Source organism: Saccopteryx leptura, chromosome 6 (assembly GCF_036850995.1).
Source record: "Saccopteryx leptura isolate mSacLep1 chromosome 6, mSacLep1_pri_phased_curated, whole genome shotgun sequence".
Lineage (NCBI taxonomy): Eukaryota > Metazoa > Chordata > Mammalia > Chiroptera > Emballonuridae > Saccopteryx > Saccopteryx leptura.
The window spans coordinates 128252833-128269124 of record NC_089508.1 but is presented as its reverse complement, the minus strand read 5'-3'; the positions used below and the strand labels follow the sequence as shown (position 1 = coordinate 128269124).

Below are 16292 nucleotides of genomic sequence, written 5' to 3'. Positions count from 1 at the left end.
GCTTTATGATGTCAGCCTTTGGGCTGGCAGCCATGGAGCTGGGTTAGGTCTTCCCCACCTGTGCAGAGCGCTCTTGTACTACTGACTGCAGGCCTGACTGTCTTCCGAGGCATAGTTTAGATTTAGAATTCGACACCTGCCTACAACTCCTGGTTTTCAGTCCACGCTTTGCACTTGCACAGGATGACCCAGTTTAGTTTGTGTGCTCTTTGTTGCTTGCATGCATGTGTTTATTTTGTTTGTTTGTTTGTAACTAAATTCTGAGACTAGAAACAGGATCTGTTTTTATCTTTTTATCTACTCTGTCTCCTGCCTCTCCCCCCCCCCCTCCATGGGCTTGATACATTATTGCTTTGTAAACATTTGTAGACTGTATTTGAAGGCACTTAACTCTTTTTTTTTTTCTCCCCAACTTTCTAATTTTTTTTTAAGCAAGAGAGACAGGAAGGGGGGAGAGAGATGAGAAGTATCAAGAGAGACAGACAGACTGGAGGCGAAAGAGCTGAGAAGCTTCAAGTCATAGTTGTGGCACCTTAGTTGTTCATTAATTGCTTCTCATACATGACTTGACTAGGGCAGGTGGCTCCAGTGACCCCTTGCTCAAGCCAGTGACCTTTGGGCTCAAGCCAGTGACCACGGGGTCATGTCTATGGTCCCACACTCAAGCAAGTGAGCCTGCGCTCAAGCCAGATGACCCCACAGTCAAGCCTGCAACCTCGGGGTTTTGAACCTGGGTCCTCAGTGTCCAGGCTAACACTCTATCGTGCCACCACCTGGTCAGGCTCTTCCCAGCTTCTTAAGTTGAAAAAGTTTTTTCAAAAATTTGCTAGACTAGTATAATGAACAGCCATACACCTTTCATTTAGATTCTCCAGGTAATATTTTGCCACACTGACTTTATATAACTACATAGTCACATGCACACAGACATCTGAGCTAAGATTCTGTCTTGTTGTGTTCCACCCTAACCTCTTTCTGTGTGTCAGCACCTATAGTGTTGCACTAAGACCACAGCACAGGTTACTCAGGAAATATAAAGTTTATATAAAAGTATTATTGACAATATACTGCATATGCAAAACTTTGCAATTGTTTCAATTGTGTCTTTCATAGCTGTACTCTAGTCAGCCAGGGCAGGTGACATTTGGTTGTATCTCTTTCCTTTCTCACAATCTCTGTTGCCTTGTGAGTTGTTGACATTTGTGAAGAGTTTGCTGATTTGAAGAAGACCTTTTAGTTTTGACTTAACAGCATGTTTCCTTTTGAGATGATTCCTATTAACATTTCCCCAAGATTTGGATGGAGCTCTGTCTCCAGGGCATTGCAACACAGAGTGCAAGGTGTCCCTGTGGTTATGGCTGGGCTTCATCCCGAGTAATGGCTTGCCCTGAGGCTGTTGCACAAGGTTCAGTCCCATGTGCTCATTAATTCAGTGCATGTCTCTTTCACCCTACCAGGCTTTCTTGCACTGGAGATGCACAAGGAAGGGGCTAAGCCTGGAGGAGGACCTGCACAGTAACTGCCCTCATAGAGCTCACAGTCCAGCGAGTAGGCAGGCCGGAAGGAGCAATGCCTGTATATTGTACTGAGTGCAGCAAAGGAAGTGAGCGCACACAGAGATGGGGGTCAGGCTGAGGCCTAAGATGCACAGCGCTGGCCATGTGTTTGGGAGAGAAGAGGGTGCCAGGCTGGGGCCAGAAGGAACTTGGAGAATTTAGGAACCAGAGGCAACCAAGGTACCTGGAGTCAGGTGGGGTGAGGGTCCAGGGTGAAGGGGTGCCGTCTACAGGCCAGATCGTGGGAGGCCCATGTGCCCTAACGAGTATTAGAAGTCCTTAGACCTCTCATGAGGAACTTCCTCCCAGAGGTAACGTGACACCACTTTGCATTGAGTGGTGTCTTTAATGTAAATGTGCAGGCCCTGTCTGCACACGTGGGTGTAAGGCTGTGCATTTACCCGTGGTTTTACACTGCGAAGAAGACCCAGTGTGACATCACCCAGTTGTGTGTGCCCACCACTGAGTGGAATCAATTCTTAGTCCTAGACTAACCCATGCCCATGACCGAGTGCTTCTCACAGATGAGACATAGGACACTTGCAGCCTCTCCTGCTACAGTGTGGGCAGTGTGATGGACAGCGTGCGTGTGTGCTGCATCCATGGGGAGGTAGGTGGACACTGCTGGTATTGGAAGAGCAGTGTGGGAATGACAGAGCCTTGCCCAAGGGCAGGCCATGCGGGGCTGGGCCATTCTGTCCCTGCCCCACGTCACTGTGGAATGAATGGAGCAGTGTGGAGGGTCTTCTGTCCTGGCATGCATAAGTCGTTTTCCTGGACACCCCCAGGTTAGTTGGATGCTGAGAAGTTCTCTGCTCATCACAAACTGGCTATAACTCTATTTCCCTTTCTTGTTTCACCAACAGCTGTAAAATACATGTTCACAGTAAGAGAAACCCTGCCAACTGGTTTCACACTGCCTTGGTTCCTGAACAATAAAGTCCACCTTCCAACCCAACACAGTCCGGCTTGGCCCTGGTTCAGGCTTTGGCACTGCTGCTGTTTGCAGGTTACACGCTGCATTCTTGGTTGCCTTCCATTAGTTTTTTTTTTTTTTTGTTAATGTATTTTTTATTTATTTATTCATTTTAGAGAGGAGAGGGAGAGACAGAGAGAGAGAGAGAGAGAGAGAGAGAGAGAGAGGAGAGACAGAGAGAGAGAAGGGGGGAGGAGCTGGAAGCATCAACTCCCATATGTGCCTTGACCAGGCAAGCCCAGGGTTTCGAACCGGCGACCTCAGCATTTCCAGGTTGACGCTTTATCCACTGCGCCACCACAGGTCAGGCCCATTAGTTTTTATTTTACCTCCTGCCTGTTGATAGCTAGTCTGACTGGCTGGACTCTGAGTAGAAATGTTGACAGGAAGTGTTCTGTGGGCCTTGCTCAGTCCTTTCAGGGAGCTGGGGTGCAGAGCCGTCCCACTCCTTGCAGCAGTGGGTTAAGCCAAAGGGGTTCCGGCCCTGTCTTCCCCTGAGCTCCTGAGTACCCAGTTCATCAGTGGTGTCCCTCACCCCACCCAGCTGTGGTGTGTAGCCAGCCGAGCGTTGCACTCTCTTCTCCCTCCACCGTGGGCTTTGTACCTTTAAGGACTGAGGAGAAAGGCCACAGAAAGTGCTCGGCCTGCCCTGGAGACCCTCAGAATGGGAGAGCACATAAGGCCTAGGCCCAGAAAGCATGCTGGACTGTGGTGAGTGGGCCCCAGACTCACCACCCTGCCTGTTTCCAAGTCAGCAGGAGAACAAGTAGGTGAAGAAGGACACAGGCCTGAGGTAGAGCCTTACCTTGCATGACTGTGCAAGTAAAGAGGGTGTTTGAAGTAGGCAGGTGCATGACTTGTCTGACAGGTTGAGGGTTGTAAGTGGCTTTCAGGCCTGCTGAGAATTCGTTCAGCTCTTGTACCCTGCTATCAGTGGTTCCTAAATAGTTCTGATAATATGTGCGTGTCTAGAGCAGGTCATAAAAGTGACTGTTTTAATCAGCTGTTGACATGCAAGATCAGGCTGCAGCCTTCAGCATGGGCACTGGACACATCATGACTGACTGTTTCTGAACCGTGAAAAGGGAGGACGCCCACCATGGCACTGTTTGTTGTCTCTGCCCAAGGTGGCCGTGGGGCTCAGGCAGGGAGAGAGGCTCCATTAACCCAAAGGAGAGTGTTAATTTTGATGTGTGCACATTTTTTGTTTTATCGCCACCAATACATTAAATTAATATTTTTCCTTCCCTTGGTGGGATACACACCTGGATGCTTTAGATCCATGTTTGTGCTCAGATTCCTGTTGTTAAAATGTAAAACAATAACCTCATTCTGTGTGGTTTAAGAGTCTGTGGTGACAGCACAGTGGATAAAGCATCAACCTGGAACACTGAGCTCACTGATTCGAAGCCTCGAATGAGGTCATTGGCTCTGAGCACAGGTTCAACAGCATGGGATTCCTGGTGTGAACAGGGCAGACATGCATATGATCCTAAAGCTCATCTGCTTGAGCCCAAGGTCACTGGCTTGAGCAACGTGTCATTGGCTTGGCCCCTGTCAAGGCACGTAGGAGAAGCAATCAGTGAACAACTAAAGTGACACAACTGCAAGCTGATGCTTCTCATCTCGTTCCCTTCCTATCTGTCTCTCTGAAAAACAAAACAAAACAAAATCCTATGGTTCCGGCCCTGGCCAGGTTGCTTAGTGGGTAGAATGTTGTCCTGGTGCTCCGAGGTCACAGGTTCCATCCCTGATCAGGGCACATTTGAGAAGCAGTCAGTGCATACAGCACCAAATGGAACAACTAAATGGAACAGTGAGTTGATGCGTGCTTCTCTCTCTCTTTCTCTTTTCTTCTCTATCAAATCAATGGAAAAATTGAAATAAAAAGGAATCTAGGGCCTGACCAGGCGGTGGCGCAGTGGATAGAGTGTCGGACTGGGATGCGGAAGGACCCAGGTTCGAGACCTGAGGTCACCAGCTTGAGTGTGGGCTCATCTGGTTTAAGGAAAAGCCCACCAGCTTGGACCCAAGGTCGCTGGCTCCAGCAAGGGGTTACTTGGTCTGCTGAAGGCCTGTGGTCAAGGCACATATGAGAAAGCAATCAATGAACAACTAAGGTGTTGCAACGCGCAATGAAAACCTAATGATTGATGCTTCTTATCTCTCTCTGTTCCAGTCTGTCTGTCCCCGTCTGTCCCTCTCTCTGACTCACTCTCTGTCTCTGTAAAAAAAAAAAAAAAAAAAAAAGGAATCTAGGGCCTGACCAGGCGGTGGCGCAGTGGATAGAGTGTCGGACTGGGATGCGGAAGGACCCAGGTTCGAGACCTGAGGTCACCAGCTTGAGCGTAGGCTCATCTGGTTTGAGCAAAAGCTCACCAGCTTGGACCCAAGGTCGCTGGCTCAAGCAAGGGGTTACTCGTTCTGCTGAAGGCCCGCGGTCAAGGCACATATGAGAAAGCAATCAATGAACAATTAAGGTGTCGCAACGAAAAACTGATGATTAATTCTTCTCATCTCTCTCCGTTCCTGTCTGTCTGTCCCTATCTATCCCTCTCTCTGACTCTTGCTCTGTCTCTGAAAAACTAAATAAATAAATAAAAATTAAAAAAAAAACAAAACTCAGCAGCTTGGACCCAAGGTTGCTGGCTTGAGCAAGGGGTCACTGGCTCAGCTGTAGTCCCATGGTCAAGGCACATATGAGAAAGCAGTCAATGAACAACTAAGGTGCCACAGTGAAAAAATTGATAATTGATGTTTCTCACCTCTCTTTGTTCCTGTCTGTCTGTCCCTATCTATCTATCTCTCTGACTCTCGCTCTGTCTCTGTCTCTGAGCCCAGTCCTAATCCCTTATGTAGCCCCATTTCCTCTCCAGCAAGTTGAAGGAAATGATCAGGAACCAGGGAAACGCCTCAGACTGCAGGTGCCAGTGTGCATGATGGGAAAGGGCTGCTTGCAGAAAGAAGGTGATTCACAGAACTGGGACAGTGGGTGGAGAAAACTGCCGTTATCCTTACAGAAGTTCAGGGTAGACAGCACCTCTGTTGCCGAAGAGGGCAAAGTGTTCACAGACCACGGGGAAATGACTCACATAACAACCCTGTGGGTTTAGGTGTCTCTGGCAGCGAACACTCCCCATCACCACCATGCTGAGACACAGCAGTGGACAGAGATGCGACCCAGCATCTCATACCCACGTGAGGGAACAGTCCGGCGAAGCTCCGCCCAAACCACCTGTGGATGGAAGAGCAACACTTGCTCCTTAAGAGGAGAAGGAGGAAGTTCCAGCTTTTGTGGAGAACTGTGAGGAGGCTTCCAAGAACAAAGCAAACTGGATTGAGTTAACGTCTGGAGGAAAGTTACCTGGAGCTGCTGATTTACATTATGACATCTCTTCAGAGTTTGTCCGTGGAGCTGATAAAACCTAGATCTTGTTGTGGTTTTTGCTTATCCACAAATCATTCTTTGCAGCTAATTAAACTGAAGAAGCCTGGGAATAAATTTTGGTAGAAAAGTTAATCAAGTTGTTTGCCTAGTTAAAAAAAAAAAGAAAAAAGAAAAAAATCTATGTAGGCAGGACTGGGTGCCTGATAGCCCTCAAGAAATGTTTCCTGACATGGTCAGTGAGGAAGATGGGCTTTTCTGTACAAGCTCTAGGGCCAGTAGGATCCACCTTAGAGTTGGGTCAGAGCAAGAGCAGCACAAGGTTTGCGTCACTTACTTGTTTGAGTACATGATGACAGCTTCCATCTATGGACAGATCAGCTGAGACTGAGTGAACAGGCAGGGGCCTAGGGAGTGCAGGCGTACTTCCCTTCTTTGAGGAGTTGACGGCCCAGTATAGGTGACGAGACAGGATCTAAAAAGAAGTCTGACCTCACTGGACCAAACTAGTTACATAAGGTCTGTGATAACGTGTAACTGGGAATCCGTGTCTGTTAGTCTGTCAGCCACTGAGGCCAAGTGGGGCCTGTTGGCAGAGGGTCTGCTCCTATGGCTTTAGCATTTTCAAGATGGCATTGGTTGTGAAAGCAAAGCTGCTTATTACTGATTTCTGACTTTGCGGTCTCTTTCCTGTCCTGGTTTTCGGGCCGGAAATGGTACGTGATGCGTTGACACTGGTGCATGTAATATTGTAGACTCTGTCACATGTACCAGCTGTTGCAGGCGCTGGCCTTTTAAAACCAAGTGCTTTTAGTGGCTGCTTCTCTCTAGTCTTTATAGAATTCTCTTTATTTGTGGGGAATAAAAGTGTTTGGGATTCTTCTGTGTAGCTTAAAGTAAGCCATAAGTTATTTTCCATGTACTCTTTCCCTGTGGTATGGGTATTGGGTCAGAGTTACCCCATATGGGCAGGAAATGACAAATTCTTTGAGTAAACAAGCTGCTAATTGAAATTTCTGAAGTAAGCTATGACCAGGTAGGTCAGTTGATTAGAGCACCATACCGATACATGGAGGTTGCTGGTTCAATCCCTGGTCAGGGCACATACAGTAACAGCTCAGTGTTTCTATCTCTTTCTCTCTTCCCCTCTCTCTGAAATCAATACAGCAAAAAATTTTTTTTAAAGAAATTTCTTAGGCAAAGAGGAAGAGAGTAAGTAGGAGGAAGAGGAGGTAAGGGGAACAGATGGGATGAAGAGGTCATCTGCCTTGACATTGAATAGTGGGTTGAGAGGGGAGGTCGTGTCTGTTCCACTTCTGAGAAAGGATGAGGGGTTTACTTTTAAGGAAACCCCACTGCCAGGATGGACTTTCTCTCATTTTGGGACAAGCATATTGTCTTCTGATGTGGTTTATAGGTTGCTGTTAATGTGCTCTGGGTCGGCCTTTTCTTGGTGTAATACCAAGTATGTTCTGGTGGATTTGGCCTTTATGGTCAAAGCCTCATGAACCCTGCTCCATGGTAACCTAAACACGTGGTTATTCATCTCCCCACCTGCTGCTTGAGCCTCAGGCTGCATAGAGGCCTCAGTCGAAGGTGAAGCAGATATTATAGATTGGGGAGGGTCAGTCTCAGAGTCATGGCTATCACAGAATCCTGGGTTGAGCTCACTATTTGGCGACCTGGTTTCCTCTAACCACTGCCCTTTCTCTCCTTTTGAACCACAGACTCTGGCCTTGTTGTCCCCAGTGTTTCCTATGAGCTACATAAAAAGCTGTTGTCTGTGGCTGAAAAGCACGGGCTGACACTGGAGCGGAGACTTGAGGTGACTGGCGTGTGTGCCAGCCAGATGGCACTGACTCTGCTCGGAGGGCCAAACAGGTGAGTGCCCTGGAGTGGCGGGGCCTGAGTGTGGGCCCAGGCTGCTCTGCTGGGCCCCCGCAGCACCCCACACAAGAGCAGCTTGTTGGACAGTTGCTTGTTGTCCAGTGGCAGCGCCTTCATGAAGTCCCTTTCCTATATGTGGTGGTTCCTGCCTGCTTCTCTAACGTGTTTCCTGGAAGTTCTCCTCCTTCTCCCAGCCGGGCTGCTCTGACCCTTTCTTTCCTGGTAACAGGCTACTGCTGACCGGCAGAGGCTGCCTTCTCCAACCCCTCAGAGACCCAGCCTTTGGCACCTGTCATTTCAAGGGCCTGGGATACAAATCAGTCCTGAATCCATACCTGAGAGCTACAACCACCTGAGATTTGAGTGGATCAGCTGAATTCTGCTACCTACCCACTGTCCTTGGGGTTCCTGCATCAGGAGCAGTGCTCACTTTATCAGTGGCTGTTTACTGATCCACATACTGGCCTTTTTGCCAGGACTGGGTTGCACAAGGAGATTCAAACACTGCTCCTGCCTCCAGTAGCCTGAGGAGGCTCCAGAGGGTGCTGTGCTATGGCAGAGGGGACAAAACTGTCCAGTAAGCCACATTGTTTCTACTTAAGGGTGAGAAAGCCAGTCACTCTCCCTGGAACAGGGCATGTGAGCCAAGTCCTGCAGAGCAAGGGGGAAAAGCATTCCAGATCAGGGAGTAGCATATGCCAAGAGCAGAGAGAACTGAGAGCCCATGGAAGTTGGGGGAAGGGGATTAGGTCATTCTGTGCGGCTGGAAAGAGGGTTGTGGGCATCAGAGCAGCAGGGAGCTACAGGTAGGGTCTAGAAGAGCCGCAGCACAGTTGGCATTGGCTCTGACAGAGGGCACTTGGGCTGAGTAGATTGTGTGGTGGCACTGAGACCAGTTAGCAAAACTGTAACAGAAACCAGAGCCAGGGGCCACGTGACAGGGAACCAGGGAAGCAGGGGTCAGAGAAGTGGACGTAGGTGAAGGATTTTTAAAAATATAAAATCATCAGGGCAGGGTCATTGAATGGATGTGGGAGGTGATGGAAAGTGAGGGCCTGTGGTCACTGAGCTTCAAGCTTTGTAATGTGGATACCTTGTTGGGGGTGGTAATTCACTGTGAGTGAGGGCACAGAAGCAGGGAGCAGGTTTGGAGGAGATGGTGGTCTGGTTTGGGGTATGTCAAGTTTGAGAGGCCTACAAGATAGCAGCTAGACCATCACCTATTTGGATCTGAGGTTTAGAAGCAGGTCTGAGCAGAAGGCAGAGGCCTGGAGGTCCTGTATGTGAGGGAATGGGAGGCAGGGCCTGGGTGGGATTCTGGGAATGTCAGCGGGTTGGGAAGGAAAACCAGAGAGGAAGAAACCAAGAGGCTGGAGCTTGAGTCCCTGCTGAGGCAGCAAGCAGAGCTAGAGTTGCTGTGCCTGCTAGGTTTGTCAGTACAAAGGCGGCCGTGACCGCAGTGGTAGGATGGTGTCCCCAGGGACCCAGGCTGAATTGAGGCTTCCCCTCTTACTGCCCCAACCCCTGGCCTTGGCGTTGTGGGTGTGTTTAGTCTTCCTGTCGCTCAGCCGTGCTGGGCTCCTGACCTTGCCTGTGCCAGGGAAAAGCCGATGAAGACTGAAAAGGAGAGACTGGTGAAGCTGCCCCGTGACAGAGCCCCAGTCCCTTGGTTCTAGTGCCTGCCTCAGCTCCCCCCAAAGTAGCCATTGGGCTAGCTCCTGGAATAAGTTCTACCCGGAAGTATTGGAGGCCCTTAAGTGGCTTCCCAGAAACAGTACTTTTGGGGCAGGATCTGAATATTCCCACAAAGTCATATTCCTCCCGAGCCACCTTTCTACGTTAGCTGTTCGTGTGCCTATCTGAGCTCTCAGAGGCTGTGTCCTGACCTCTGAGAAAGGTTACCACGTAAGTCGTCATCCTCGTGGACATCAGGGTCATGCAGTTTTAACCACTTTCACGACGGCATTGAATGTAATGCTCTCAGCTTCCCCTCGAGATGTTCAGAGAGCCAGTGGAGGCTCAGCTCGAGCTCACAGACTGGCCCATGTGCTGGCATGTCACAGGGCCCATGCTCTGCCACTGCTGTTGGGGACGTGGGTACCACAGTCAGTCTCTAAGAGGGCAGTCAATTTATCAAAAGCCCTGCATGTCTGTCTGAAGGGAGTCTATGTCACATTTCCATAAGATGCACACAGAGTGGGGGAAGTGGATGGTATTCCCTCAAGTTTGTTTGCAGGGTAGGGGTTTCCTCCCTTTGGGAGACCAGTGAATGACAGTCACCACTCCTGCCCAGGCCGGGACTGAGCCTGTTGTGTGCCCCAACCTGCCTGCCCAGGGGCGACTGTGCTGCCTTTGCATCGGGCGCAGCTCCAGGATCATCCTGAACCTTTGGTGTGGCTTCTTTAGACCAGCAAGGTCTCAGCTTTGAATGGCAAGATCCTTACAGTGACTACATCATGAAGTGGGTGTCAAGGCCAGTGCCAGCCCAGGAGGCTGGGAAGCCCCTAACCTGCTGCCTTCTCTGACAGCACCCATGCTGATTGGGCACTTTTTTTTTTTTTTTAACAGAGAGAGGGACAGATAGGGACAGACAGGAAGGGAGAGAGATGAGAAACATCAATTCTTCATTGTGGCTCCTTAGTTGTTCATTGATTGCTTTCTCATATGTGCCTTGACTGGGGGGCTTCAGCAGAGCAAGTGACCCCTTGCTCAAGCCAGTGACCATGGGCTTTAAACCAGCGACCTTTGGGCTTGAGCCTGTGACCATGGTCCCACGCTCAAGCTAGCAATCCCGCGTACTCAAGCTGGTGACCCTGCGTTCAAGCCAGTGACCTTGGAGTTTCAAACCTGGGTCCTCTGTTTCCCATTCCGATGCTCTATCCACTGTGCTACTGCCTTGGTCAGGCCATCAGCCACTCTTGTGTGGGCCTGTCCTCGATGCTATACTCTGTTAAATCCACACAGCATACTGTGCCATGTCTACAGTGTTGCCCCTTTTTAAAAATATTTTTTTCCATTGATTTGAGGGGGTGAGAGGGAGGGAAGGGAGACAGAGAAACACCAATTTATTCCATTTAGTTGTGTACTCATTGGTTGCTTCTCATATGTGCCCTGACTGGGGATCGAATCTGAAACCTTGGTATGCCATTGACTATCTGTTGAGCTGTTGCTGTACCTCAATTCCATGGGTTTACATACAGATACTCAGTCCAAATGAATTTCGAAGAGTTTTATTAAAGGAGGAGATTTATTAAATATGCCGGCCGCATATGGCTTACGTGGGGCAGTTGCAAACCCAAATCATGTGTCCAAATACATTTCAGGGGCTGCTTATATACCCTTGATCACACAAGGTGGAGGAGAGCATGAGGTCATGGCACAAGCTGACCTTTGTTTAGGGCAGGGGTCCCCAAACTATGGCCCGGGCCGCATGCGGCCCCCTGAGGCCATTTATCCAGCCCCCACCGCACTTCCGGAAGGGGCACCTCTTTCATTGGTGGTCGGTGAGAGGAGCATAGTTCCCATTGAAATACTTGTCAGTTTGTTGATTTAAATTTACTTGTTCTTTATTTTAAATATTGTATTTGTTCTCATTTTGGTTTTTTACTTTAAAATAAGATATGTGCAGTGTGCATAGGGATTTGTTCATAGTTTTTTTTATAGTCTGGCCCTCCAACGGTCTGAGGGACAGTGAACTGGTCCCCTGTGTAAAAAGTTTGGGGACCCCTGGTTTAGGGGATATACAGAAACATTAAGACTTTCAATGTAACATAATCAAAGATGTTTACAAATCTTTCAGGGTTCCTCTTCCCTCACTAGCCTAGAGGTATTTTACTCTCAAGATTCCAGGGAGGGGGAGGAACTACAATCAATGCAAGGTGGTATGTAAATTCTGCCTCCCATTGAAAGAGGTTTCTAGGTTAACTTTTATTTTAGATTTAAAACTGAATGACCCATTGTTCTTGCAAGCCAGAAACTTCTACGTTCTTCTCCCTCCCCTCCCCAAAGGAAGGACAGGACAGAAAAGCCTGACCTTTCCTCTTAGAATATCAATATTAATTTTTCAGCTTTTTGGTACCTTACTACAAAGCCACCCAGCCAAGTCCAACATTGCCCTTATTAAGGCTTGCTGGTGACAATGTAGAGCTGTCTTGCCTCGTACTTGCTGTGAGCCTTTTAGGAGCTGAGCCAGAGTGAGCCTAGGAAAGGCAAGCTGTGGGCTGGGTTCAGAGAAAAGGTGGGCTTTCTGGGCAGGGTGCACAGTTTAACAGAAGCACAAAAGCTTTACAAGTACAGGAGGGGATGGTAAGACCAGACTTACTGTAGGGGGTGGTGGGGGTAGGTGTGTGGGGAAGAAGAGCAGCCAGCTGCAGTAGGGGCTCTTTGTTAAGCAGAGTTTGGACTAATAGGGTCACACTGTGAGCAGTGATCCTCTTGGTCAGAAAGCAGTGTTCTGTGGGACAGATCTGGGTGAATGATGGTGAGAAGATCCAGCAGGTGCAGTAACATAGTGTGGGACACCCTGCAGACCTGTCTTCCTGTGGGCTTTGGCCCCCCTGGCACCTGGGACCATTGAGAACTCCAAGAGCAGCAGGCTGGCAAGGCACTCTCTTGGTTGAGAGTGCAAGGGGTTGCCAGGGCTGCACCTGAGGATGCTTCTCTATCTCTCTTCCAGGTTGAATCCCAAAAACATTCACCAGAGGCCTACAGTGGCATTGCTGTGCGGGCCCCACGTGAAGGGGGCTCAAGGGATCAGCTGTGGAAGGCACCTTGCAAACCATGATGTCCAGGTCATCCTCTTTCTGCCCAACTTCGTCAAGATGCTGGAGTCCATTACCAATGAGCTATCTCTCTTCAGCAAGACCCAAGGCCAACAAGTGTCTAGTCTCAAAGGTGAGCACGTGTGTAGGGCTGGGCTGAGGCCGCCCCCCTCAGCAGCTGGATGGTCTGATGGTGCCGCCCAGTGGCAGCAGGTGGGAAAGCCTGCCTACCTGTAAGGAATCAGGACAAAGGGGACAGTATTGGTGTTATCGACCTGCCCACCCCCTGTCCCTTCACCCTCTGTTTTATACTCAGATGGAGAGCTGGGGACCCTTTTCTCATTGCACAGATGTTTATGGAACCAGCATTATTCCTGACACTGGGGACAGGGCGGTACATTCCCCAAGTACATGCTTCCCTGGAGCCTCATGTTCTGGCTGGGATGATGAAGAGATGAACAAATAACGAGTCTGTTAGGTCGCTGGTATAAGTGTCAGGCAGGCACAAAGCAGGGGCAAGAGAGATGTGGGAAGGGTGGCCGAGGGGGAGCAGACTTGACATTTCAAGCTCAGCTCGCAGAGGGCCTGTGGGTTTGAACTGTCCCAGGGGTGACATGGAAAGTCACTGAAAGAATAGGTAGAAGAAAAACAGTCTAGCTCAGGCTCCACAGGGTCATGTGGCTACTGCTCAAGAGGAGACTGGGGCTTGGAGCAGGGGAAAGAAGCTATGGGGATAAATTGGAAGGAGTGATAGTGGCTGACAGTGGATGTGCCAGACTAGGGGGTAGTGCGTGGATTGAGCATCAACACAGGACACTGAGGTCCCAGGTTTGAAACCCCAAGATCGCTGGCTTGAATGTGGGCTCCATCTGGCTTGAGCACCACACGTGACTCCAAGGTTGCTGGCTTGAGCAAGGGGTCACTGGGTTGGCTTGAGTCCCCTGGTCATTGAGCAACTAAAGTGACACAACTATGAGTTGATGCTTCTCATCTCTCTCCCTTCCTATTTCTCTCTGTAATCAGTTTTAAAAAAAAAAAAGGAAAAAAAAGGACTGGATATGGTGAATGGTGGTTAGTTTCTGGGTCAGTTTTGAAGATAGACTCTACAGACCAAGACGGTAGGGGTGAGAGAAGGGTAAAGAATGGACTGCAAGGTCTTTGGCCTGAGTAACTGGAAGGACAGAGATGGGAAGATGTGAAGGACAAGGGTGTGGGGAAGTACAGACGCTTGGAGAAGCTGTTAGTGTGCAGGTGGGAGTGTTGATGGATATGTAGGTGAGACTAGTGTTGAGTGAAGGGGTCCACTCTGAGTTACAGATGTGTGTCTGTGTTTAAGGCCATGAGCTTGGATACTATATCTCCTAGAAAGAGAGTAGATAGAGAAGGTGTTAGACTGACTTGCTTTGTTTAGAAGTCAGGGAGTCAGAGACTGATGGAGACAGGGAAGGAGTGGAGAACCAGGAGGATCTGGTACCTGAACGGCAAGCGAAGAGAAGAGGGTGTGACAAGCTGTGTCAGCAAGATAGTCTAGGTCAAGTGCAAGTGAAGAAGAGGGAGAACTGACCACTGAGTCAGTGATGGGGAAGAGCAGTTTCAAGTGGAGAGTGAGGTGAAGTCTCATTGGCGGGGGGCTAAGTGAGGACAGGGGAGAAGGGAAGAGAACAAATTAGGCCCAGAGAAAGGACTTGACCAGATACCAGTGGGCACACAGTTCCGCGGTGCCCTGTCCTCAGTAAAGAAGCCATGCGTCTTTGCTTAAGAAATATCATCACTGTGGGTTGAGAGCTGGTAAGGGAGTGGGATGCATTCTCCGTCTTGACACCTGTGATATGATGCCCATTCCCAACTGTGCCTGGAGGCAAGCAGGCCTGAGGATGTGACTTTTGAGTTTGGCCCGGTTTCTGCCATTCCCAGTTTAACCTCTTAGCTGGGTCAGGAGCTATGTACTTATTGAGACTCTGCCCTTACGTCGTCCCAGCAGCCTGGTTAGAGCAGAGAAGTCCTTTAAATGCCTGGGAGAGTGATAGGTTCCCTCCCCACCCTGAAGGCTAGGCTGCACAGAGGACCCATTTCCGTGAGACTAGTGAGAGCGGCCAGCCAGCCCAGGCTGCTGGAGCAGGATGAGTGGCCAGGGAGGAATAACCGAGCACACACCTTGACTGCTCACATGTCTAGGGTCAGTCAGCACATGGCAGTCAGGGTCTCCTTGGGGGTCCTGACTCGGCCATAGACCCCACTGTCCTGGAGCATGTAATGTGTCCATGGAGTGTTGATCTGCACACCCAGCAGGACAGTGCTTCAGCCTGGGCATTCTGTGAGGACTGTGGTCCATTGGGCTGACATGCTCTTGGTTTTCTAGAACCCTGCCCCTCCAGGCCTTGGAACTCCCAGGGCCTGTGTCCAGGCCCACCTTAGAAGGCTGACCTGTGGAGAGGCACCAGAGTGGTGTCTGAACAAGACACTAGAGGGGCCACCTGGGATCTAGTCCCATCCTGGAGTCTCTTCTTAGAGGAATTTTCAGGTGATACTATTTCCACCTGCAGATCTGCCCACTAGCCCTGTGGACCTGGTCATCAACTGTCTGGATTGTCCTGAGAACGCCTTCCTGCGGGATCAGCCCTGGTACAAGGCGGCTGTGGCTTGGGCCAACCAGAACCGGGCCCCAGTTCTCAGCATAGACCCCCCTGTGCACGAAGCGGAACAGGGCATCGATGCCAAGTGGTCACTGGCTCTGGGCCTGCCCCTGCCACTGGGCGAGCACGCAGGTCGCGTGTACCTGTGTGACCTTGGCATTCCTCAGCAGGTGTTCCAGGAGGTGGGCATCAGCTACCGCTCACCCTTCGGCTGCAAGTTTGTCATCCCACTGCACTCTGCCTAGGCTGCTCTGGGCAGCCGGACCAGGGAGTGCCTACTGCTTCTGACACTGAACTTGACAGCAAACGCCTTAAGGATGTGAAGATTCATGGACCTTGTTAAATTTTTTTCTCTTTTGGGTTTGTTTCTATTGTGAGAGAACAGATTTTTTTTTTTTTTTTTGAGAACAGATCCTATTTAAAGCTGACGTTTCCCCTGCCCTCCACCAGGAAAGGCTTTCCCACTGGGCACGCAGGGCAGGTGGTGGCTGACTGTGCGGTGGCTCCAGGCGTTTCCACACCGCATCTGCATGGCCAGGAGGGCTTTGTTTACAAGCATATGCAGCTCACAGCTGTGTTTCAGGTTTACAGCCACTGGGCCTGGGCAGCGCTGTTTCAGGCTCTCCCTCCCATCATGTGCACTGGCTGTGCCGTGTCAGTCCACTAGAGGGCAGGCTTGTGCTCCTTGTTCATTTTGGAGGCTGTGGGGCCTCCTCTGAACCTAACAAGTTGACTTGGGGGCTTTTGACGTTTTCTGAGCTGATCCAAGTGTTATGCTGGGATTTCTCCCGAAGGGTCCTTCCTCCTGTCTGCACCACCTTGAGGGGCAGGGAAGAGGATGGCGTCAGGACGGTTTTCCCGTATTTCTGTTGTCTTCAGCACAGAGTAGAAGTTACGTTATTATGGAACCAGTGCCCATCTTGCCAGCAGTGCCCCTCGAACCCATACCCTTTCTAGTAGCTAGGGTCTGAGCATTTGCTTAGTCCAGGGCCAGACCCTGCAGGGTGCAGCTTTAATGTTCAATATTGGGGTGGCCCTTTGGGAGCCTGATGCTGAGCCAGAGAGGTTCCCTGGTGCTTTTGTCTAGGCCAGCCT

The 16292-nt window shown here is 50.0% G+C and overlaps 1 protein-coding gene across 7 annotated transcripts in view; it reads left to right on the top strand.

Annotated features, from left to right (window-relative positions):
• EDC3 (enhancer of mRNA decapping 3) overlaps positions 1–15620 on the top strand; it is a 64380-nt gene extending 48760 nt beyond the window's left edge. For 6 of the 7 annotated variants that reach the window (XM_066342738.1, XM_066342744.1, XM_066342737.1 and 3 more), the window contains 3 exons: positions 7645–7798; positions 12480–12697; positions 15108–15620. In XM_066342738.1, coding sequence (XP_066198835.1) covers positions 7645–7798; positions 12480–12697; positions 15108–15442 — 707 coding nt within the window. In that variant the 3' untranslated portion in view covers positions 15443–15620. The remainder of the gene's footprint in view (positions 1–7644; positions 7799–12479; positions 12698–15107) is intronic. The other variant, XM_066342742.1, reaches the window with a different exon arrangement.
• Positions 15621–16292: the final 672 nt, after the last annotated feature.